At 38.5% G+C, this 26,178-nt stretch overlaps 1 protein-coding gene across 1 annotated transcript in view; it reads right to left on the bottom strand.

Moving 5' to 3' along the window:
• The window catches only part of TG (thyroglobulin), a gene marked incomplete at both ends in the record, with an annotated part of 152,758 nt that overhangs the window by 67,654 nt on the left and 58,926 nt on the right, over window positions 1-26,178 (bottom strand). Inside the window, 7 exons of the mRNA XM_084283094.1 lie at window positions 4,741-4,834; window positions 8,263-8,485; window positions 10,024-10,188; window positions 11,291-11,425; window positions 20,574-20,639; window positions 23,708-23,851; window positions 25,658-25,737. Of these exons, the coding sequence (XP_084139220.1) occupies window positions 4,741-4,834; window positions 8,263-8,485; window positions 10,024-10,188; window positions 11,291-11,425; window positions 20,574-20,639; window positions 23,708-23,851; window positions 25,658-25,737 (907 nt within the window). The remainder of the gene's footprint in view (window positions 1-4,740; window positions 4,835-8,262; window positions 8,486-10,023; window positions 10,189-11,290; window positions 11,426-20,573; window positions 20,640-23,707; window positions 23,852-25,657; window positions 25,738-26,178) is intronic.

The raw sequence follows: 26,178 nt of genomic DNA, 5'->3' as shown, positions 1-26,178 counted from the left end.
AATCATGCAGTAATTATTGTAATGGGCAAAACAGACTCAGCATAAGGAGATAGTAAGATTTATTGCTTATTACTAACAAGCTAGAGAAGTGAGAAACAAAGGAAAGAAACCAAAAGCACCTTCCCCCCCATCCACCCTCTTCCAACTCCTCCCCCCGAGCGGCGCAAGGGAATGGGGGAATGGGGGTTATGGTCAGTCCACAGCACTTCTTCTCTGCCGCTCTTTCTCGGTCACTCTCGTCCCCTGCGCTGTGGGGTCCCACCCACGGGACACAGTCCTTGATGAACTGATCCAGCGTGGGCTTCCCACAGGCAGCAGCTCTTCCAGAACTGCTCCAGATATGGGTCTGTACCACGGGGTCCATCCCTCAGGAGAAAACTGCTCCAACCTGGCTCCCCCACTGGCAGCAGCTCCTGCCAGGTCACCTACTCCTGTGTGGTCTCCTCTCCATGGGCTACAGTTCCAGCCCGGAATCTGCTCCAGCAGGGGTCTTCCACAGGCGGCAGCCTCCGTCGGTGCAGGCCCACCTGCTCCACCGTGGTCTCCTCCACGGGCTGCAGCATGGAACCCTGCTCCACCGTGGTACTCCATGGGCTGCAGGGGGACATCCTGCTTCACCATGGTCCTCACCACAGGCCTCAGGGGACTTCTGCTCCGGCGCCTGGAGCACCTCTCCCCCTCCTTCTACACTGACCTTGGCACCTGCAAGGCTGTTCCTCACTCCTTTCACTCTCCTAGCCGCTGTGTGGCGCAGCGTTTTTTTCCCTGTCTTAAATATGCTCTCACAGAGGCGCAAAACAACATCGCTTATTAGCTCAGCTCTGGAAAACAATGGGGCCCTTACCAAACATGGGGCAGCTTCTAGATCCTTCTCACAGAAACCACACCTATGGCCCCCTACTACCAAAACCTTGCCACGTAAACCCACTACACCTTCTCAACACATGCAGCTGGGCTGCTGCTGCATGACCAGCACAGCAGCAGAGCTGCCCAGAAGGCTCCACCAGATTACAGATCCACCAAGATGACACTCAGAAGAAATACCGGTGAAACATCCTAAATTTTACATCCAGCACTTTCAACCCCTATTGCCCTCTTTAGTACCATCCTGAAGGAGGCTCCTCTGCTCAGCAGCACCATCACACACATGTACACACATCCTGCTTCTTGCTTTGGCAGCTGGTGGTGTTTTTCAAAGAAGGGCTGGTGGCCCCTGCAGCAGCATCAAAGTACATCTGAGGTTTGTTTTTCCCTGAAGCTAGAAGGCACTGAGCTCTGCTGTCATTTTTTGGATGGAACTTAGCTAAATACAGCAATCCTGTCTGCTCTGGCAAAGGAGGTTTCCAGCAAAAATGCGACTGGCTGTACAGGAAGAGGAGCAGCAGAGAAGAGATGGTTGCAGCCTCCTGCAAAAGTACATGAGACAAGCTGTCCTCAGCTGCCCTTAATTTGTCACAATTCTGTGTACTGAAATGGCATCCCTACCTCCCCTCACTCGTCTAGCTGGGTAATTATTTCAGAGGCATCTTATGAACACCATAATGTTATCAAGAAACACCCAAAAATTGCAAGCACTGAAATGTGCTGTTCTCAGGAACTTCTGATTCTGAAGAGAAGTTGCCTCATCCACTGCACCTTGCCACTGGTTCCCATTTCTGCACAGCACACAGCATGGACAGAAAGTAAAGATGAAGGAAATGGGGAAGCAAAGATGAAAGAACTTGTTTTCACATGGAAATTCATTCTAAAATGCAATCACATTGAGACACATCAGCAGAGTGGTCAAATGTGATGTCAAGCCTGCTCTGTCCCCTCAGCTCACCACTGTTAAGCCTGAGTTTGGAAATGGGCATTTCCTGTATGTCCTCATCCTGCATAACACCCTGACCTCCAGCTGCCTTGTAAGGCATATATTACAGTATGTCAGGCAACTTTACTCAACACTGTACTGAAGAAAAGATAAGAAAGCTGAAAACAAGAGAAAAAAGTTAGAGGGCAAAACAAAGCCTGCTGCAACATATATGGAGCAATTTAGGGGAAGATGCAGCACAAGGGCTGTGCGCTGTGTTTGGAAGTAGCATCCCCATTTTTAGTTTGCATGAAGCAATGACAGACCCCTCTCCTACATAAAGGTAAATTTTCATGAAAAATAATTTGAGCTTTAATCCCAAGGGACTGCAGTCTCAGATCTCATGAATTTAGGCATTTGTGATGAAGGCTTTTAAAAATGACTGCCTTCCCATTTCTTGTTAGGCTTTTTAACAGCATAGCACAAGTATTTTTATGCTGTAATTGAACTATGCTTCAGACAACGAAACAATTGATATCATCTCTCTGTATATATTTGGTAGCCTATATATATACATATTTACATATTTACTATACATTAGCTGCTGGATAATTTATTTTGAATGCAAGTAGATTTCCCCCAGGTTCTCAACCAAAATTCAAGCAAGCACTGCAGTTAAATCCATGAGGTGGATAAGCTATCAAGGCAGAAGAAACCCATGGCCTTAACTAAAGCCTACTGACTTCTGCTGCAGCTTCTTCACCCACCATCACTTGATTGCTAACTCAGATGAAGCACCACTAGTGACAGTGCAAGGCTCCAGCAAGGCCCACTGGCCTCTGGGATGAGCAGGGCCACCACATTACTCACAGACAGGCCACAGTTGCCACATGGCTACTGCTCAGCACAGGTTTTTGCACGGTACTTAGCAATGAAATGCAGACGGACGCACTTTGAGACGTAAAATCTGTGCAAAGACTTCCAGCTGGGACACGGTCAGATGCCTCCTGCTTGCTTAGCTAGCAGGGGATTTCTTCTGGGGAAACCAGCAGCTCTGCTGTGGTCCCGTGCCTGCAAGGGCTTAGGCTACACGTGCTACCACTCAATGGGGAGAGAGGCTGCAAGTCAGCTCTAAATCTTTAGACTAAGGCTTTATGATATTCAGAACCATCTTCTCTGTGCTACTATAGAACACTTAATGAGTGATAATTAATGCAGGGATCGATATGAACCAGGCAACCTGCAGTGCTTTTAACAGCCTACAGTATTGCTCTGTAAGGAATTGAGTACACAAGAGATGCAATAAGGATGGGCATAACATATGAGGTGGACAAGATAAGGGGAGAGGTTATGGTTTCTCTTCTTATTTAGTGAAGAGTTTCAAGCTTTAATCTTGTATTTTAAGCCTTTGCACATCAAGCTGAAATGCAGCTTTGCTCTAATAGTGTGACAGGTGGTAATAGTTATAGGCAGAAAAAAGTACCTCAGGAGTGCCAGTTTTATTTGGAAGGTTGTGTGGTACACGTAGCTATGGAGTCAAAATGAGGTGATGTCATTTGTCTTCTCCAGGGCTTGACACTTAAAGAGTCCTTCGGTGGCAGGAACTAGTGCCCAGACTACGCTCTTGCTCAGGCTCAAAATGCTACTGAATGAACTCTGCTTTTGCTGCTCTCCAGGAGATTTTATATTTGATATTTACTAGCAATTTAACTTTCCATGGGCTGAAAATATAAAATTATAGCTCTCCATATGCGAGTTAAAAATGAAGCTCACCACAAAAAGAAACAGGAAAATGCCATGCCTTTTGCTCCCAGCTACTTCTGCAAAAACAGAGGTTTTGGTTCTCTCTTAGGCTAGACTTAGGCATGTGAAACAGTGACTTGACCAGACCTGCTTCTACCTCACAACAGTACAAAAGAGAGGAGGGATTAAGTCCACATCACTGCTAACGAGAACAGAAATGCCTATTTATTCTATCAGATGGTAGAAAATACAGTGCTTTTCAAATAAGCTAAATGGAGATGGCAAACTGCCTGAGACAGCAACCTGATGTTTTCAATAAGCAGTGACTGCACTCGACACAAAATGACAGTCTGGGACTGCAGGGAGAAAATACTTGGTCTTTCTATGATTAAATGGGTCTGCACAGGACTGTGCGCTCTGCTGTCAGCTCAGTAGCTAGACCAGCTCTTTCCAGACACATAGTATGACAGACACAAATTTCTGTCACCTTCCAAAAATGAATGCTACTGCAGAAATAAAAACCCCATTCCTGTACTCTGGGCCCACTCTTCAATGGGATTCACATGTTACTCAGTGTCCTTCTTCCCAGCCCTCAGGGATTTGGCCGATCATCTAAGTCTGGCTCTAACTTGAAATTTTATTTTATATTTGTTTAGAATGAGAAATCCAAGAGTGACAATTTCTCAGATTGCATCATTAACCCAGTCGTCTTTTAAAGCTCTGTTTTCATTCTACTTGGACAGGACACAAATTAAGCATTGCTTGCTACCCTCATTCCTTACCATAGCCCCCATGGATGCAAACAGGGAATGGTAAAGAGGAGAAAAACCACCTTGTGCTGCTGCTCAACTGGTGGTAAGCGTTGGTGTGATGTGTTGTGTTATCGTTCACGGGACAAACTGCGTAATTTCAGGGACATTTCTGTCCCTTCTTTCTTCTCCTTTGCTGCCACTTTCCTCTTGTGTTTTGTTTCCCTTTTTGTCTCTCATTTCTAGCCTTTTAATTTTCTACCCTCCTCATTACCCAACGCAGCTAAGTGAAAGCCCATAGGGAATAAGTTTACACCAGTAAAGACATCAGAGTGTTTAATTTAACTGTGCAGTGCTTTGTGAACATCCCATGAAAAACAATCATTCACGCAAATTAAAAGTGCTCTGAAAAGGGACAATGCTTAGCTACAAAAATAATTCAACTTGTCTCCTACTTACTGTGGTGACAGGAACAAAGACGTTAAGATATAAGCAGTCTTCACTGACAAAGTATGACGGTGCCTCTCCATCCCCTGGTTGCCAGCAAGTTGACCTACAGAAACAGATTGAGAAAATTTCAACAAAAAGTCTTGTACTATTTTTCCACTGCTGCTATTTCCTCATATTTTGATGGATTGTTTAAATTTACAAAAAATCTTTAACTCTGTAATTAACTTTAACTCAATCACATTTAAAATTATGCCCCCTACTTACACCTCAGTAAGAAATAGGCAGGTTTGCAAACATATGTACAAATGCAAATCAAACAACCAACATCAAAAAAGACATCGTATTTTTATGACCATAATCCTTCCCTAGGAAATCAGAACCATTTTTAAAAATTAGGACTAGAAAATTATCCCCAGAAAGAGAAGTTCTGCTGAGGTAGACTGCACACCTATGCAATCCAGTCTTTTGCTGAAATGCTTTTTTTTTTTTTCCCTAATGGTCTGTGGCGTACATATGTAAAAATATGGTAAGAATAAAATTTTAAATCATTTTAAAAAATCTGTTTGTCTAGCAATGTTAAAATAGCCTTTCAATAGGAATTCAGCCAGCTGGCCACATGCAGAAAATCATTTTCCAGCCACCATCCATATGATATTCATATGCTCAAGATTGCTCCACAGCACAAAGCAAGTGGATGACTTTTGCAGTTCAAACGCAAGCTATTTTGAAGCCAGTTCCATCTCATTCACAGACGTATTTATATCATATAATGAATCATGTAAAAGTGTCATAAATTATTAGGGAAGGAGCTAACAAAAGGCTATGGAAAAGACAGTACTATCTCGCAGAATTATTTCTAATCATTATTTTTGACTCCCTTGTAAAATGTCATACTGAAGGTGAAATTTAATTAAAAATTACAAGGAAAAGGACAAGCATTAGTTTAATTCTACAAAGTCTTCCATAAGGGAGATTCTCCATAAGGTGATGTTACTCAACATCTCTCATACTGCCATAGATAAGGACATATCTCCAACCAAAACTTCTCAAGTCATTTTAGGCAGAAAAAATACAAATCCCCAGGTAGAACCCCAGCTAGAATTACCAGCACAGTGTTCCACAGTACAGCAGAACTGGCTACCTGTGCTTACAGCTATTTCTTTAATTTTTGGCATCTGATCAGGAGTCCCAGCACCACCAGCTCCCAGGACCAACTCATGCCAAGACTGACTCCGAGGAAGGGCTGCTACCTGCTGAGGCAGGTCCACAGCAATTCCAGCAGCTGGACATTTTAATTTTTATTTTTTGGAAGTCTTTGATCAGGTTCAGGTTGATAAACAAATATTTCTCTTTGGCAATATTCTAATGTGAATTTATTGTATAAAAATATTGTGCAACACCAATATACTAAGAAATATATTTGTCAATACTTTTTGTATACACGGAGGTTGAAGTGCCTGTAATTCTCCAAGCTAAGCTCAAATATATACATATATATTTAATCTTAAATAAATAATGCAAGGTAATGGTAAAGCATTCCACTGGCCTAAGGAAGCACTGAGAATTCAATGGATAGAAGCAGACTAACCAAGGTCTCTATACTGCTCCTCACTGCAACACCAGGCATTGTCTTCAAAGAGAGCCAATGTAGGCAGATGAGTCTTACCAAAATCCTGGCAGACACCATTGTATGTCTGCATGCACAAAGAGCGGAGGGTGCATGTGTTAACATCACCATGCAGCTGAAGAAACAAAAGGCCACGATCTCACCAGATCCCTCCAACGTACACAAGTCTGTGTGCCTACTGTGGTTATGCTGTTAACACCCCCACAGCTCAGGTGCAACCTGAAGGATGAGACCACCAAAGGGCAAATGCTCTTTCAGCTCCCCACGATAAGGCTGTAGGTCTTTTCACTTAGTCTCAGGATTTACTAGAAACTTCTGGTGACAAGTCCTGAGTAGTGGAGGGACCAAACAGCTTCCACGTCTCTTAAATTTGTAGTTTCCTCAGGATGTGTTTCTACCAAAGCAGCAGTGGGTGATTTATATCAGGTCTGCAGAGTGCCATCCTCCCTCCAAGCTCCCTTGCAAAATCTCTCTCTTCTTAAGCATGTAAGCTTTTGGCCAGATCTGCTAGCTCATGTAGCTTGTCACTGATTACGTACACATGCCTCTCGGTACAGGGATTTGAGCAGGACTGCATGGCCAGCTGTGGCCAGGAGGATAACACAGAATCTCAGTAGACCTCAGGTTAGTATTCACTGTCTTGGAAACACTTTGGTCAACATAGCTCAGTTCTCAGCCCTAACTTCTGGAATCCCCTCTAAAAAATGTTCACCAAATCCATCTGCTTCTCTCCTTTTCACTGTTTTTCTTTTCACTGTTCAGTCTGCTGTGTCTTGTTTTTTTTTGGTATTTTTTAATCATTTTTTTTCCCTTACAGATCTTCAATCTTCCTGCCTGCTAGGGAACAGTCAGCTTTTTAACCGATAGGAATGTGATGAGCTATCAGCTCTCTTGTATCAACTTCCTGTGTACGTGTACAGCATAGCTTGCTCAGGAGTGTTTTGCATGCTGTGTATTTTGCTTTCTATGAGATGCACTATGAGAAAGACCCTTGTTCCTAGCTATTGCCACATTTCTATTTGCTGTTTGTTTTTGTTTTTTGTTTGTTTGTTTGTTTGTTTTTTTAAATCCACAGTCCCGATACATTCCACGGTGGATATATTCTTAGTAGTGTCACTCAAACCCTGTTTTATTTCATCAAGGAATACACAGTCACAACTTGTTATTTCAGTTTACCAAAGCAGTGGCATTCAGACCCATATCATAAGACTAAATGAAACACAAACATGCACACAAATGCCATTTCCATAATATACCTTCAACATAAACTTCGTAAACCTACTGAGCAGTGGTGTCAGCCCTGAAAGGCAGAGCTAACCACCAGGAAACATTAGACATAGGGACTTCGGAGAAATTTAGCCCATGCTCTAATGTGGTTCCTATGTCTTGTTTCCCCTTAATGTTTCCCCTTGAACATAAAATGTTCAGAGCTTTGGTACTTCCAGCTGTTTTTGGACAGAAAAGCCTATTTGAGTCCTGACCTAGATAAAACAAGGCTGAGAATATCTTCATTAGACCACAGCTTCTGATTAAACCAGCATTAAAATGCCCATTTGATCCAATGTTCTACAAATTTATAGCTTAGCAGGAACAAAATATTATTCTTTGAATATAATACGTACTCAGAATTAAATTAGATTGACAGTATACACTATGTATGGAGTTATTAATAGATTCAAGGGAATGTACTGAAAGTTGCCTTTTTTCTTCGGTTGCTTGCATGTGTTACCATATAGATAGAGAAATTATTCTTTTTGCTAAACGTAGTCCCAAAGTTCTATTTATCTGTATGCTACAGGTTCTTTTTGCAAGAAAGAACGTGAATAACTTGGTCATGACTCCAGCTACTTTCCTACACCTGGGTGAAACAACTGGTTCTGCAGATGCTCACAGGACTTCCTTACCGAGCCACAGTAGCGTTCCAGGTTTCCACCCAAGCAAATGGCTCTGGAGGATTGAAGCGCCTCTCTGCAAGGGGAGGTGCAGCGTAGGGAATCCCAAGGAACTGGCTGATATTTCTCCACTCTGAGCCGATGCGCACCACCTGGGATTTGCCGATCAAGTCTCCATGGGATGGAATGTACACAGATGGGGTTAAATCCGATTCAGAGATAGGCAGGAATAAATCTATTGGATAGTGGGGAGGAACAAAGGAAAAATCATTTTCTTATTTAAGTTAACATCATTTTATAAATGAAAATAAACAGTTTTAAATTCAGGCAAATGGAATTAGGTGTCTAATTCATTTCTGTAAATGGAACACAGATAAATTTATGTTGTTCTCTCCCTGTAAAATACTTCATACTGTGCTACATGCTAGCTACTGGATACAAACATGTAACTAATGTGCTTTCCAAACACTTTCTCAAACATTTATTTCATATTAGATATCACATTAGAATATATACATAAGAATTTTTACCAAAAGAAAAAAAAAAAAAAAAAAGATTTTCAGATTCTTCCCCATTCCCAACTCTAAAAAGCAAGACACTAAACCTCTAAATATTTATTTCAGGTCAGAGAGAAGAAAGGTTATTATTCATTTGGGCTGTCACCAGGACAGATTTGCATTCCAGTCTCCTTAATTTTAATTGCAGAAAATTAAGAAATATTCCTCAGTTTCATCTCTTTTGTTTTGTTTTTAATATGTGGATATCAACCATTGTCCATATATACAAAAAATAAAAAGAAACTTTTCAATAATGCCTTTTCTTAAAACAAAGCTAAGTGATACCTGGTATTAATCCACTTTCGAATCAATTATTTGGAACCAAATTTTAAAGCACATGACTAAAGACAAAGCTGTTCATAAATACACCCAAGCTAGCTTTTGCAACTCAGTCTGTGATTTTGTTTCATTTGATAATGATAAATCCCTTTTTCTCTCATTGAGTTTGAACCTAGAAGCTTCTCATCAATTGGCAATTCTTCACAGAAACCTTGGTGAGCGGAAAGAAAATATTTCTCCTGTTTCCCCATATTGTTACTTGGTTTCTCATAAAAGAAATAATCAGTGCTATACCAGAACAAAGTGTTTAAAAACAAACAAAAAAAAACAAAACTAAACTAAAAAAAAAAAAAAAAAGAACGAACTTCGAGCTCCAAATACGTACATTGCTAAACAACAAAACATTTAGCATTCCACACAACTTCTATTTTTCTCTGAAACTATTTTCAGTTATGTAAAAATGTTAGATGAACTTGATTTTTTGGGGGGTGTTGTTGTTTTTTGTTTTCCTCTAGAAATGGTCTTTAAGACTTTCAATTAACAGTGGGTTTTCAACATTATTTGTGTTATTCACAGCTTTTTTAAAGGAAGAACATAAAGAAACAGCTACTGCAGATGACAAGGGAGGAGCTTGACTTTCATTATTTTTTTTTTTTTGGTTTGATGGCTGGTTTTACCATTCTCCACTTTCCAAAACCTCTTGTATAGACTAAACTATTTTATGCTTCAGTGAGTAACATTTTTTTAAATAAAATCTATCCGGGGACATTTTTCCAACCTGTTTGGCTATAATTCCACTAAAACAGCAATGGACACCTGTCCAGGAGACTTCCATAATTCTTTATGTTTACTGAGTATTTCCTTACACTCTCATTCACAAGAATTGTGCTTGGGCCACCACCATTGAGTTCCTTCCATAACCTTAACCTGCTCTTACCTTGTCTCCTGTAGATGTATGTAGCTGGCTCTTTGAGTAAAACCTGACAGTTGTGCCCTTGCAGGCCATGTAAACATATCTGTGTGTCAGGGTAAAAAAGGCATCTTATTGCTGAAGGCTTGATTTCCAGTGTAACAACTGTACACGTCTGGTTCTTTGAACATGCTGTGAGGTGAAACATGAAGAGACAGAGCAAATAAAATGTGTTCTCAAAGTGTTTTGTATGACATTTATGAGATGCTTAAAAGAAAGGTTTCACAACAGGTCATGCAACAAGGATATGACTAAATTCTAAAGTATAGTAATGGGAGATAAAATGTCCCCATAATTCCCAAATGTTTTCCAAAATAGCCAGAGGTTATATTGGCTTTAAAAATGAGCATTACTGCAAGAGAACTGCTTTCATGTGTTTTAAGAGAAGAAAAAAATCTTCTAATAAAGTACTGAGAATCTCAACTGAATTCTTACTGTCTCCAGAGAGCCCCCAGTGAAGGTTCAGAATCAGAAAAGTGACCCTCTTGCTCAACCTACCTTGTACTTTGTTACTGGAAAAGAAAAAAAAAAGTCACACTGCTCACTCTCATAAGATGAGGACCATTTACTGCAGAATGTGATATTACGAGGATGATCTTCACAGAACTCTCTTCTGTACTACACGGGAACAATAACTTGACTTTTCTTGTTTCTATCCTTCTGCAGCATTTGAGGATTTGCCATTTATAAACAGCTAAAGCACTCTGCTCTTTAGCCAAACTCCTGATTAAAGAAACTCCCTTTGCTGTTACTGCAGTCCAACTCCTGCTTCATCCCAGCTCTCAGTTAATATGCCCTCACACACTATAGCTACAAGTATTATATATACATTAAATAATGGTAGATGGTTCCACCATCTGCCTCACTCGTGTCCAGTTACACAACAGTACCCCTTAACTATTCTTTAAAAAAATAATGGCATCATCCCTTAATTTGCTATTGTATTCTCCCAATTGCCCAATGACTGAAAGAGAGGTCTCTGCGCCCAAGAGGTTTTAAAAATTATCCAACCACTGTATGGCATTTTATGTTTATTGTAACTTTCATTAGATAAACTGTTTAAGTTCCTATCCTAAAATTCAAAACCACTTTGACAGTCTTTAAAATAAATAAAATGAATATACCTATGTTGGTACAGGGTTGAGGGAAAAGAGGAGTAAGGAAGGAAACATTCTTAGTGTTCCATTTTCATGAACCAACATGCCCTGTAAAGTTATGGTGATTCATATCTTACCAGATAGACAAAAGTCTTTGGCAGTGGTGAAGTCATTAGATATATCCCTGCTTACTTGCACAACTTCAAAGTTGGAGATAGATGAATCCATGAGAACAGAGGATGCATTTAAGGGTTGCCATATATCCAAATAGTCTGTAAAATTAATTGTAAAAAAATAACTAGAAAATTAGTAAAAAAAAACAAAACAAAACAAAACAAAACAACAACAACAAAAAAAAAAAAACACAGAGGAAAATAATATAGAAGTAAAAGCACTGGGATGTTCTCCAATGAGAGATTTTCACCTTCAATTGCACCAACTGGGAATAAAATAAATATAAAATTAAATGGCTTCTGATTGACTAGATGATCCAGTCACATTTGCAGAAGTCATCTACAGTTAGGTACGAAGATATTCAGTTACTAAGGAGGTAAACTGGGAGCAGTTCTGTCCAGGTCTTAGGCATGCAGTTCCCGGTGATTTAAATAAAAGGTATCTGATCAAAACTTACAGGTATAATTACATTAAAGGGCAAAGGTCCTAATGCTGCCACACAAGTGCCTGAACAGGCATAGTACCTAATTCCTTTGAAAGCAAGTAGACATCCAGCATGTGACAGGACACTACCAGAACCTCAAGCAGACATCCAAGTCTACATCTAAAACAGGAGATTTTGTCCTAAGGTAGTCTCAGTCTTAATCACCTACAATTTAAGTGTCTACATCTTAGTTAATTACACAAGACTCCTTTTATTGTGAGGTGGAACAGCTAGTTTTAGGACACAATATCTCCACCCTGTTTTAGATGTCCATGATGTCTGTAGAGGGAACCTCACTTTAATAGCTGAACAGAGACGTCTGCATTGCCTGTATAAATCTACATTCAAACAGTAAGTCCTGACCTTACAGACTAAGTGAAAATAAGACAAGAGTTTTTGCAAATGTTATAGTTCATATTTTCTTCCTTTACAAACGATCAGCAAAACTCCCAGAGAAGGACATGCAATTTTCACAGATTTACAGGTTTTTATTTTTCAAGCCATGAGGATTGGTTTGATCATTTTAGTTGGATTTCCTAGACAGTTAAATTAAATGTTATGAACTGTTCTAATGTCATATAACAGCTACATAATTAAAATTTCATTCCATTTTACGCAGATATGTTTATACACATATGTATTTATATACACAGGCATGCATATTCACATATACATATGTACATAGGAATATATATGAACATACAGATTGACACTAGTATTCTTCAAATTCATCATATTCTGACTCACAATGAAGTTAAAAAAAAACACATTTTCTCATACACAAACAGATGAAAATATCTACAAGCTGTCAATTTTGCACACACAAGTTTAAAAAAAAAAAAAAAAAAAAGCTCAGAAAATAATGTCTTTAATTATTTTAGTTCCTCTCATTTCAATGCATTTTAAAAGCCAAAGGGCCCTCTGCTGAGTCCTAAACAGGAGGCTGGCATTACCCTCTGTGTAATTGTAGGATGAGGACAGAGCTTAGTCAGCTACCACCTTGCTATTCTTGGTAAGCAGACCTTGTCCTGTTGCTTCAGTTCATTTACCACACAGATGCAAAAGTTACGATGGTTCATTTCATTAAAGATTTCTTTTAGTCCTGTGAGAAACGGGTAACTTGCAAAGTTTCCTTCCTCTCCTCGCAGAGACAGCTGCTACCATGCCACTCAACATCAAATCTAAAGCTGGAGTCTCACAGAAGCAACCCTTGCAACCTCCTGCTATCCATGTGATCTTTCTATTCATTTGCACTCTCGCTCCTGGAGGGAGCACTCAATCTCAGACCAGATTCATACCGATGACTTCTAGTATTGCCCCTTTCCAATCCTCTGCCCCACTGAGCCCAGATGCAGATAAATGCAGAAAGACTAATGCTTGTTTTGATATAGAGCAGGGCTCTGATGCAGAGCCATCCATGGCTCCACCGGGGGCAGATATTTGTTGCAAGAAGACATTTTACCCATTGGTTGTTTCCTTCCTCCCTTTCCCCCATCTAGCAGCAGATACAGCAATGCCCACAGGCCATGCACACCCACTTCATTACGTGGACAAAACAGAGCTTTCTACATAGCTGACCTAAACTTGCCTCATCTAGAATTTGCTTTCACAAGGTATACAGCTTCAGCCTGGCACTGCCATACTGAAAATACATAATGCACCTGATGGGCTGGAACACATTTCTGGTTTATATATAGGTTCAGCTCTGCCTTTCCAAACCACATTTTGGCAATTGCTTTGATTGGATAATTGCAGTACTCTGAATCCAGCCAGCCCTGTAACTTTTATTGCAAAATTATAAATGTCCCATAAAGAGAACTTCTCTCTTCCAGATGTTCTTGTTTGGATAGGCAAGGTTTAAGACTGGATTTGCAAAAGGTCTCACACTGGTCTTACTCTCTTCCCACTCAAGTCAGAGGATCACAAGACTGAAATAGATTTCCTGGGGGTACAGAGTCCAGCCTCCCACTGTCACAAGCAATTACATTGTAAAATCCCCTTCATAAAGTCAGCAAAACTTCCATCACTGACTGAAGTGAAGGCAAAGAGGGGTCAGTTCTCAGTTTGCTGGAAAATCTGACATTTCATACAAGGAAACAGAGATACAGAAGTGCAATAACGTAAGTTAAATTTAGAAGAAAATTCATAAATGTGAGGAGATACGTAAGTCAGACTAGGTTAACATGAAATTAAGGAGGTACATAAATCAGATTTTTTGGTTCACTATGTAACTTTTATGTACCTATGTAACAAAACTGCGTGATTTATTTTTGAAGATAAATTCTGATTTTAATTCTGAAGTTCATGAGCCATATTTAATAGCCCAGACTCAAGTAAAAAACATGCTCACAGACTGAAATCAGTGCTTCATATCCTTAGAAATCAGAATGTTTTTTTTGTTGTTGTTGTTTTGTTTTTGTTTTTGTTTTTTTGTTTTGTTTTGTTTTCTTTTTTTTTTTTTTTCCTTTCCAATGAAGGCTGTGACCCTGCCTGTTTACCTGTTTAGCAACTATCTCTGGAAAACATGCATTGCCAACTCAGAGTGGACCTGCAGACAATGTAATTTTAACATATAGTCACTTCCCATTTTTGTCAGTCCACTGAGATTTGAATAATTCAAAAGGAACCATTTTCTTAAAACTACCGCATAATAACTATAATCACACTTCGGACAAGCATGTTCGGAACTAACAAATGAGTTATTTATGGCCTTTAGCAGTGAGCAATTGTGCTATGCTGAAGTGAAATGCAAACTTTCTGCCTCCTTTGGTACTGCCAATTATAGCAAATGGTATAGAACAGTAATATAATAATATAACTGTACCATATACTTATCTAGGTTTAAAATAAACTTTAAAAAAAAGGTTAAAATCCTCTTGGTTACAAACAATTAAAACAAATTTAAGACCAAAGATAATAATTCTACACCAGAGTTCCAATACTTTGTACATAGGCACAGCAGACCAGTTTCTAGGAATGGATGAAAAAAGCTGTCTGTGTTTCAACACCAAAGATCCCTCTGATACATTCTCAATATTGTAGGGAAAACAGAAAAACAAATAATGCTATTAATCATCATCCATATCCATACTTGTTAGAAAAAAAAAAAAAAAAAAAAAGAGAGAGAGAGATTTCTTAGTCTCACAGGCAAGACACAAGTTTCTGGGAAAGGTAGTCCAAGTACAGGGATCTCCACCTTAACTGCAAGCAGCTTTCAGATGTTAACCCAAAGAATAATATTCATCTTCGAAGCTTTCAGACTGCTCCAGAGTTCTGCTTCTCTAGGCAGCAGTTGGTCACAAATGTACTTATGGTCTCAAGAAATCCACAGGGAAAAAAAATGAATGGAAATCTGTTGTCCTAACCCCCTCCAAGCTTTCCATTGTCCTCCATCACCTCACTGAGACTGGTATGGATCTTCAGGGAGAGTTCAGTTCAGCTGACTGCATGCTACAGCACCTATACTACTGTGAGCATCCCTGTTGAGACTGGAAATACCTTATGTGCTGAAATATCCTGATGGGAAATTTATTGCCATGTGGGAAAATTCTGTAGCCGCTGCTCAGTCCTGCATTGAGGGAATTATGATAATCATTGAGGGATCACAGAAGGAAGAAACAGGAAGGATCTAACAGATCATGACATCCATATATCTTGGTGGTTTCTCAATAAATTACTTAATTTGGGTGGAGTGGAAACTGAGCTGATATGATCCCTCCATGTGTTTCGGTGTACATTCTCTGGTCACGTGCAGAGACCAACGGTCATAATCTACTAGCAGTTGCCAGATCAAAGAAAAGTAGCTCTATCCTATTTAAAACTGAAGAATCTGAAGATGCATAGAGTCATTAAAGTTTAGATAAAATCTGATAATAAAATAAAAAAGCAGAAATTATACAACAGTCCCATTTCTCCCTTCTTCATACTCATGAATATTTGCAGGCTCTTCATTTTAAGTACAAGTAATTTTCTAAAAATCCAGGTAAGAAAGTTCATAGACCCTTTACTTCTTTCAGTCTTAGTTATAAAGAAAAAAATTTTCTTCAGCTCAAACACCTCTGCTGAAATTGTTTGAATAATAGTACTATACAACTGTAGGATACCAAGTAATATAAGATTTATCTAGAAAAAAAAAATAATTCTTATCTTTCTGTATCTTCAAATGACTGCAGAAAGTTCCATCTCACATCTAATTATGAGACCTGGCTATTTTCTCAATTACTAGAACATTTATCCATATTCACATGACTTAGCAGAGTTCTTAAATACTAGCATCAGTAAACCAAGACCGCAACATGACTATCTTAGCATTTTCAGCATGGGCAATCTTAAAATAATAGCTGTCCTCCCATCTTTAAAGGTCACAGATCATACCTGAAACTAGCCACAGATGGTTCCATATTCACTGTCATCACAGCACATTAGCTTCTTCAGGGGAAAAAATGTTCCAAATGTAACAAGTAGGACTTTCCCAGTTTGTTCAATATATGTATTTTTCAAGCATTATTTCTCAGCCAACAGAAAATGTGCAGTAATCATAACACAAGAGCCAGAGCATGCTGGCTCCATGTGATACAGAAATCAAAGTATACAGAACTAATATTTATTATTTAGTTAAATATAACACATTCTGTTAGATATACTACAGATTAATGACGAAGGTGACTTGGAGAATTAATCCTGATGTCAAAAAGGGTATTGAAAGAAGATAAATAGACAAAGAATAAGGAAGCAATAGCAAAAAAATCAGGCAAAAGGCACAAACCAAACCTCAGTGTACACCTTGTCTGCCTCCTGACAGATAACACTGACTTTTGGGCCATAAACATTTCTTTTAAGGAGCGTTCTCTAGCCTGGCTATTCAAGGGAAAAGATGAACAATTTTGACAGTTTTTTGTTTGTTTGTTTGTTTTAATCTAAGAATGACACTTCAACATCTCCAGGGAAAGGAGATTCTACAAGCTTTCCAGTGATGCTCAAATTTGAAGTGACATCCTTCCATAAGGGTAGAAATGGAGAAACTGATATTCAACAATGTTGCCTCTGGTGGGATATCCAGAATTCCTCAAAATACCTTACAGATACATAAGCCAGCAAACCACCAAAGTAAAGACAGCAAAGGAGCAAATAGTCCTATTAATTTGAGCTAGAAAAGCTGAGGCATGTGTGAATGTGAGAGACCTTTTTTTTTTTCCAGGATGAGTGTTAAAACAGCTTCTTTGCACAATTGCTAAGTGAAGGTCCTAGCCAGTTTTCAGATAGATCTAAAAGACAACTTGATAAAAAAAAAGACAGTTTGATCCAAGATGAAAGTCTGCCCTTTTCTCCAGCCTGTTGAAGTCCCTCTGAATGCTAGCACACCCACCTGGTCTGTAATCCATGTTTCCAAGCTTTTTATTACCTAAAAACTCACTGCAAAACTCAAAAAAAACCCACCCTCATTCACTCTGACCAAATGTCCAGGTCATTTAACAACATTAGGTCGTTAAACAACATTAGCCGTAATTTCAACTCCAGGGGTATAAAAGTGAGTGGCCTTCAGCTGAATTGTGTGTCAATGGTCACAACTTTGTAACCAGCAGTTCAGCCAGTATTTAGACCACCTCTTTTAATCCACATATCTAGTTGCTGTTTCACCCATTTGTCCAAGAGAATGTTATGTGAGATTGCATTGACAGCCTTGCTGAAGTCAAGATCAAGAGTGTCCACTGCTCTCCCTTCATCCACTTAGACACTACTTGATCATAGAAGACCATCTGGTTGGTCAGGCATGATCTACCTCTCATACAACCACACTGACTACTCCTAAGCACTTTCCTATTTTTCACTTATCTGGAAATAATTTCCAGGATCTGTTGCTCTATCATCTTTCCAGGGACTGGGGTGAGGCTAACTGGCCTATAGTTCACTGGGTACTCCTTGCCCTTCTTGAAGACAGGAGTTTGCTTATCTCCTGGCCTCAGAAACCTCTCCCCATCACCAGGATTTTTCAAAGAGAATGGCCTCCCAATGACATCAACTAGCTCCATCAGCACACTTGGATTCATCCCATCAGGCCCCATGGGCTTGTATGTCCAGCTTGTTCCCTAACCGGACCTTACCGTGCTAAGGGTAACTCTTCCTTGCTTCAGTCTTTCCCCCTGGTCTCAGCTTGGGATTGATGAAGCTTTGACTTACCAGGAAAGATTGATGTTAAGAAAAAACAAAGTACTTCACCCTTTTCTGTATTCCTTGCCTTCAGATCCCATTCAACATCAGACCTTAATTTTTCCTACTCTTTACACTGCCCATAATACTTGTAGAAGCCCTTCTACAAGGCTATTTCCATTGTTCTATGTTCCTTCATGCCATTAACCCTCTATCAAGAAGAAAGATGAATAAAATAAGCGAAGCATGTACTTCCTGTGAGACTGAAAATAAGCCTGCTAATTTGGGTTTCTTCCTATGTCAGATGCTGAAAACATGACAGATTTGGAATGGAGTAATGCTCTGTACCCTGACTACAAATGTGAGGAAGCAAAGTGCTGGAAACTCTGTCCTGAGCACTGCAAGTTGGGTAGCAAGAAAGGGAGGTAGCCAAATGCATTAACTGTCCTTTAAAATATAGGCTTTACCTGTGTTTCAGTAAACTTGGACTCTACATCAGATATAACATTAATTTAGGTATTTCACAGAACCTTCTGGAAAAGTATTCAAATTTAAATATCTTTTTGATCTTTTGATGGAAAGTTCTCTCTCTCTACATATATGTGCTTTAATGCACATGCAAAACATGCACACAAGAATGTCATTGCACAACGATATTTTCTCACGCTCATCATCTGGCTACCACACTCACAGGGACAGTAACAGGGACAACCACCTGCCTCTTCAAGAAAAAACTCTGTTCACTTGGTTGGTTACACAGACTTCTGCAAACCACAGACTTCACAAGTTGCTTTGTATTTGGAAATATGACCTGGAAATGGGTGTGAGAGAAAGAAGGTTTTCACTAAAGGTAAGATGAATACCTAACTTGCTGTGGTTAAGTTCTGGACAGCCTGGAGTGAAAATCAGATAACTGATAAAGGTTAATTTCCTTCAGTGTTGCTTAGTTCATTATTTTCCTACTTAAACACACCCACACACACCAATATAAATAAATAAATAAATCACAAAAAGGTGTACTAACCAGAGAGGGAAGAACAAAGCTTTAGTAAAATAGGTTTCTGTTTTTCCCCGAATTTGCAAAGGAATAGAATTGTCCTACCTACGTGCTACCCCACTAGCTTTTCCCAGCACTTCTCACACACAAAAAGCTTTCTGCCTACTTATAAGAATAGGGGTTTTCCTTTTGCTACATTAAAGAGATCATTAAAAAAGTATAAATTCTAATAAAAAATACAAATTTTCTGAACACAAGTGTAACTGGTAATCATAGATAAGATGATAAAATAGTTAATAATAAATTCTGAAATTGATGTTGAAAATGTTTTGCAAATATTAACCACCTCTTGCAAGGCCTGTTGCAGCTGGTTTAAGGAAAAGTAGAAAAACAAGAAAATCAGTAAATTAAAAGATTTGTTCATGATAAACAGGTAATCAAGGGCAGAGAGATGGATGAGACTGCAATTTCAGTCTAACCCAAAGATTAAATCAAGTTGTATAATGACTAGTCAACCTACTTCCTTTCTGTTAAACATAGCATTTAGTAGATATGCTGTGTATTTATGGAAAGGATGCATCAGGGAAGCATGTAGCTCTTGACAATTTGCATATGTTTTTAGGGTGCAATAAACACATAGCCCTGAAACACAGTGGTTAAGTTTCATTTATTAAGAGGATCCGCCCACTTTTAAAATAACACATGCAAGTATCATAAGATTTACTGCAAGACTGAAATAACTTTTCTTCCTCATAAAAAAAGACAGTACCATAGCACTTTACAGCATCTCTTCAAAAGTGGGACCCAACACATATCTGAAATACGACATTTCTTGATATCCAGTTCTGAATAAACTTTGAGATAATATTCTCACCCTTGTGGAAAACTGTATACAAGGGCTGGAATTTATCATTCTTCTACATAAATTCTAAAGTGGTGCAAACCTGCCTTAATTTCTGGATGAATTTCTTCTGTCATTCTCTTGTTTTTTAAACAAAAAGCTTTAAAGGGGAAAATTACATTTAGATTTTCTTTGCATCCCTATTGCAATTGTTTGCATTCCTCTGAAAACTCATTGTCACTCCTCACATTCAGGAAAATCTTCAGCACATATTTACAGCAACTTATGACAATTTGTCTAATCTGGCATTCTGCCCTTGCCATCCTGGTAAGCACCAGATGCTTCAGGGAAAGTGCTAGAAACCCCACAGCAGTCAACAATAACGCAATAACCAGGTTTTTAGGAGGTTTCCCTTGACAGAGCGTTTCTGCATTGGCCACTGAGCTACAATGTGAACACTCACATCCATGAAAGTCACTTGACAACTGCATATATAAATGACAAATTTCTTTGTCAATCCTGCCAAATATTTTGGCTTAGTGACCTTGTGGCAGTAACCTTGAGATATATTAAACCAGCAGTCAGGCTGGAAAAAATTCTTCCCTATAAATGATACATGACTAATAAAAAGAATACATACAGCACCTGAATGAATAAACTCATGGGAAAAACAACCACCACTTCATTATAGTGTGATTTTTTTTTTAGGAAAACATACAAAACAGATAATGTTTCTTTGTTTGTTTATTTTCTGACTTAATACAGGAATACACTTACCAGTTTCTGGCCTGAAAGGTAAGCTAACAGATGGGCACAGGTTAGGGACGGCATTCGTCAAATCAACTAAAAGTAAAAAAATAAATAAACACATATATATATATAAACAAAATTACACTTGAAGGTTTAAAATGTAATCAATATCTCAGTATTTCCCATATCATTTCTGAGATCTGAATGTTGCATCTTCTCACTATAAGCACCAAGAATAAGAATCTGAGCCTTTTCTGCTATCTAACCCTTTTTGGTTTGTACATGAAATCAGACATCCCCCAATTTATGTATTTATAAACATTACTACAAACACTTTGCAAAATGCAGTTATTTATGAATAACTCATTTCAGTAGTTTTGCTTTTTTTTCCATGCCCCACTCTGTATTCGGTTTCTTGAATCGGAAGAGACATGATATTTTCTGTTTCCTGATTAGCAAACTGGAATTTCTCAAAAGGAGAATTAGGAACAAGACAGTTTCCAGCAGGCAACTTTTCAAATTAAAATTCAAATAATCATTCATATTTTCCACATATGAAGCTTCTCAGTTGCTAACATTTCCCTTAAACGTTTTGCAATCTTAAATAACAAATAATATCTTGCCCTCATGCAATCATATTATGCAAAACACTTTAACTAATCAAATGAGTTATAAATCCTCTACTATTACCATGCAACAGAAGCTGAAGATGAATCTGATTTTTCGCTTCTTCCACTTTGTATTGTCCACGCATGCAACCAATACAAATGCCTAAATGCTCACGATTTTTACCACTCTCATTGACATTAGGATCCTACATATAGCCCTAATTCTTCACTATCTCTTTAAAATGCTACTGTGCATACATCATTTACTGAACTGCAACCATGACTGTACATAGCTAGATAAATTGCTCATGAGCAGAGCTGTCACATGTAAACATATTATGAAATGCAGAGACACGAGCACTTTCCTACAAGCAGAAGATGGGGAATAAAACTAAAGATCCCACCTCGTAATAAGTTCACATTACATACTGTAAATTCCTCCTTCAGATTTCACTCATTTTCCCTTCCAGCCTGAGTCTACTTGTTCCTCTTCCTGGTTCCCAGACCCCCAACACACCAGCACAACTGATACAAATTTTTGTCTGCAAATATCTTTATTTGCATACACATCTGTGCCTTGGTGTGTGTTATGGTGGAAAAACATCTGAAGCTTCCTCACTACATAAGGAAACATCGCCGTTTCTCCTAACGCTCTCCCTTTTGCATACGCCATGGCCTTCTCTTCATCATTCCTCTGTCTGTGAACCAAGAAGCATCCTTTATTTTTAGATGTTTCTTTATCAATGAGAGAAAAAAGTATTCCAAGAAGTGCAAGTGTATCTACGTGTCTGCCGACTCATCCTCTTCTCTTTGCCTTTCTACTGCTCTTCACTCTTCTCTCCTAGTCGCGTCTCAGCTCTTCCTGCCCACAGGCTCCTGACACTGTCTTCCTAATCTGGGTTATTGTTTCCCTCCTATCATGCTAAACCCTCAGACTGCCCTCCGCAAGCCCACACATTGAAAATTTAACAAATCCTGTAAGCTTTCATGACAGTTCCTCAACTCTGTGCTGCATCTTCTCTTTAGCAAGGGTTGCACCACTAGAGGAAGAAACTGATGTTCTAGTGGGCAGAGTGCCACCGTGGGGCTTGAAATGTTCCAGAGCAAGTTCATATTTCAGTCTTCCAGTGAGAATTAGGGTTTTATTTAAGTTACCAACACTGAAAAAATGCAGTGTATTGCAAGGACATCTGATTTAGCTCTACAGGAGATGTACTGGGTGTTATATACCCACACTGTATGCCTTCCCTTTCTACTCAGATATCAAAATCCTTCTCAACTCTACAAGAAATCAGGGAATTTAAAAGCAGTAAAAAAATGCTCCTAATTACTGTCATTTGGCTCAAATTGTTTCCCTGATTCTGCCAATGTCACAAGACCTGACCTCATGGGGCCTATAAGAGGTAGGAAGTCCAGTGTCATTCAGTGGACTGTCCAGCCAACCAAAGCTTTCCATGCATTTCTTCTCTGATCTCTACAGAACTCATTCCTCTCAGTGTTTTAGACCAGAGACATTTCAGAATTTATGAAAGTTTTCCTCTAAATCATCATATCGATGTTCCAAAATGTCTCCCACAAAAACTAAGTAATATTCTCTTATGCTAGATTAGGCCAAATATAGATTCTGAAGAAAAAAAAAAAAATAGGATCTGATGTGATACAGACCTGCACTAACTTTTGCAGCCCTCTTCAGAATACCAATTATCTTAATGAATAGTTAAATAGCTGCTCTGAAATGCACATTGCCTCCACCCTATGCTGTGCAAGATGCTACAATGTTTGTTATGAAGTATTCTTTCACATCAGAGAAACAATAAGATATTTCGCTTTGTAAACATCTTTCCTTTTCTTCACCCAATTCACAAAGGATGTTAATCATTAGAATAGTAACTCTAAAAATGGTAAGTGAAAGCCATTTAGACTTTTGCTGTCCATGGAGGTGTTAGCTAGAGAGGACAGGAAAATAAAATTTGCACTTCATCCAAAAATGACCATTCTACAGTGGCATGGTTACTACTATGGGCAGTCTTCAGTTTGTGCTCAGTTCCAACATGGAATGTGATGAATTTTATATAGGTGTGTATATATATTGTTCTACTAGCACAGATGAAATAATGTCTTTCCTATATTGAGATATGATAAAAGATATTTTCATGATAGTTGTTAGCTTAAAATTTTGTAACAAAACCAAACCTTTGAAGCAACCCATCCACACACATTGTTAAACCATAAGCCAAGCAGAGAGAAACAAAGAATGATTTCTTGACCAGGACTGTGAAACAGAACAGAATATGTTTGGAATTGGAAGAATTGGCCACAATTCTCCCATTCAACCTGAGAAATTCTATAAAGGTATTCCTATTCCTTATCTTTAATATTTGAGATTAAAATATACTTTTCTTTCCCTCATACATACTTGTCTGCCTTGTCTGTTTTCTGTGTTTGCAAATGGGTCTGTCACCTGAAAGCTGAAGCTTCTGTGCATTGAAGCTAATTAAGAGGATCCGACATGCAGATACCAGCTGGCAGGGCCACATGCTCTGCAATACTTACCAGGCTTTTGATACCAGCCAAATGGATGTATTCTGACTTCAGCATCTGGCAAACTACAACCTGAAATTTGCCAAGCACTTCTTGATTCCTCGGCACATGTCTGAATTCCTAGGCTGTTCAGAGTCAGGCACACAATCTTTCCTCCTGCCAAGGAAATAAATAGTTATAGAAATGAGGAGGAAAAATTCCCATGTTAACAATTTGCATGTTAAAAGAAATTCCACTGACTTGGAAATTAAATGGAAATACCTAAATTAGGCAACGTTTTACCATTAGTGAAAATCCTGTCCCAAAGTCATAGTCTTTTCTTTTGAGCAAGCAGTCCATCCTGATTAATTCAATCTTGAAAATTAAAAATGTGTATGTATATTGAAACATAGCTCCTACTTAAATCAAAGATCAAAATTATGCCTTTAAAAGAGCTAATACAAATATTTTTCTACATAAGAATTGTCGGCTTTGAAACACAAAGTTTCATTTAAGATTTATTCTAATTCATGTGAAAATTGCAACCGAAATTCATCTTGACTACAGCACTAGATATCTGAAATGCTATAGATAATAAATATTAATCAGATTAACAAAAAGGTGTCAATTTCCTATGTTTAATGCTTTAGAATCCTTAATTTATTTTTAGAACTATTTAAAGAAACTTAAAGTTGTACTCGCTTAAGACTTCAAATTTCACATAGTCATATGGAGGTATGACATTTGTCAACTATTTTTTATTTGCACAGTAATTCCAATGTGAAATACATTGGATTAATTTTTCAACCTACTTGAAAAATTTGCCTGTTTGCAAAAAAAAAAGAATATATATATATATATATTTGAAGTGTTCCAAATTCTCAAGTGAATCATAAAAACAGTACTTTCTAATAACCTCAGAGAGAGTTGGTTAAAACTGAAAGGCTTGGGTTGGAAGGGACCTTAAAGATCACCCAGTTCCAACTCCCTGCCATAGGCAGGAATGCCACCCTCTAGACCAGGTTGCCCAGGGCCTCATCCAGCCTGGCCTTGAAAACCTCCAGGGATGGTGCATCCACAGCTTCTCTGGGCAACCTGTTGCAGTACCTCACCACCCTCTGAGTGACGAATTTCCTCCTAACATCTGATCTAGATTTCCTTTCTTTTAGTTTTAAACCATTCCCCCTTGTCCTATTATTATCTGACTGAGCAAAACGTTGCTCTCCATCCTTCATATAAGCCCCCTTTAGGTACTGAAAGGACACAATGAAGTCTCCCAGGAGCCTTCTTTTCTGCAGGCTGAAACATGAAACAGTTCTGAAAACAAAGTTGACCATTTTAGATGCCTGAATCTGAATTTGGAATAAAACTTTAAAATTATTTCATTGACTTTGACCTGGAAGGCATCCAATTTTAAACACCTAATGAAGACTTTCTTTTAAATAGAGTAATTCCTTTACAGTCAGTGGAGAGAAAGAAAAGTGTCTCCAGAATAGATCTTAGACAACCAAAGCCTTTAATGATCCTATAAGTTGTGTTTATGCATGCCTCTGCTGATTATAGAGAGAGCATAGGTCAACAGTACCCATAACTTAGCCATCTCAGGTAAACAAAATATGCTTGTTTGAGTTTTCAGAGACTCTCAGGTCACACACACTATTAAAAATCTGATTTCTTCCCTCTAATAGAAACGCTAATTTATGTTACTTAGATGTCTTAAGACTTAAAATAGCTTAAATATTAAGGGGTAGAGTACAAGCAAATTGCAACCCTCCCCAACCACTCTTCCTCATGTAGAGAAACAAAATTTGGAAGCAAATTTGAACTTCTAAGGAACAGTTGAGATCACTCAAAAAGATGTTAGAAAGGGTTGGGTAAGATCTGCAAGGGTTTTTAAAGTTGCAGCTCGTAGGAAAAGGATGGTAAAGTTTGTAATACTGAAGATTTAAAATATTTATTACAGTAATAATAGTGAATAAATACCTGACAACTGGGAGTCATTAAAAAAGCCAAATCCTGTGCAACAGGGGTCAGCATCACACCAACGCTCACACTCAAAAAAACTGGGAATAGAAAAACATTATTACTTTTTGTGTCATTAATAATTTTTCTCTGTCCCAGAGAAGGGGAGATAGGATATTGCACAGGGGAGAAACACCAAGAACCTGTAGAGATGCTCTGCATAAGACTGCCTCATGTTTCTTCATACTGCATAGACACTTCCACGTATTTCCATTTTTTAGATGAAATTACATTCACATAGTATACATCTACCAGACTACATCTAATAATTTACATTAATATTTTGATAACTGTCCTAAAAGAATCAGCATAAATTTCTTTTCTGCTAAGAGATCTAACTGGCCAAGCAGCAATTTACGAGAAGTATAAGTACTAAATCACACAAATATAATTCATAATTACACACCGTATTATTTATACCTCAATTATAAATTTCCGTTAAATCATATGCCACTTTTTTTTGTTAATTATTCTCACATAAT

The sequence above is a fragment of the Netta rufina genome, assembly GCF_964035555.1.
Source record: "Netta rufina genome assembly, chromosome: 2".
Lineage (NCBI taxonomy): Eukaryota > Metazoa > Chordata > Aves > Anseriformes > Anatidae > Netta > Netta rufina.
The sequence above is the reverse complement of the archived record's forward strand: the minus strand, read 5'-3'. Positions and strand labels throughout refer to the sequence as shown.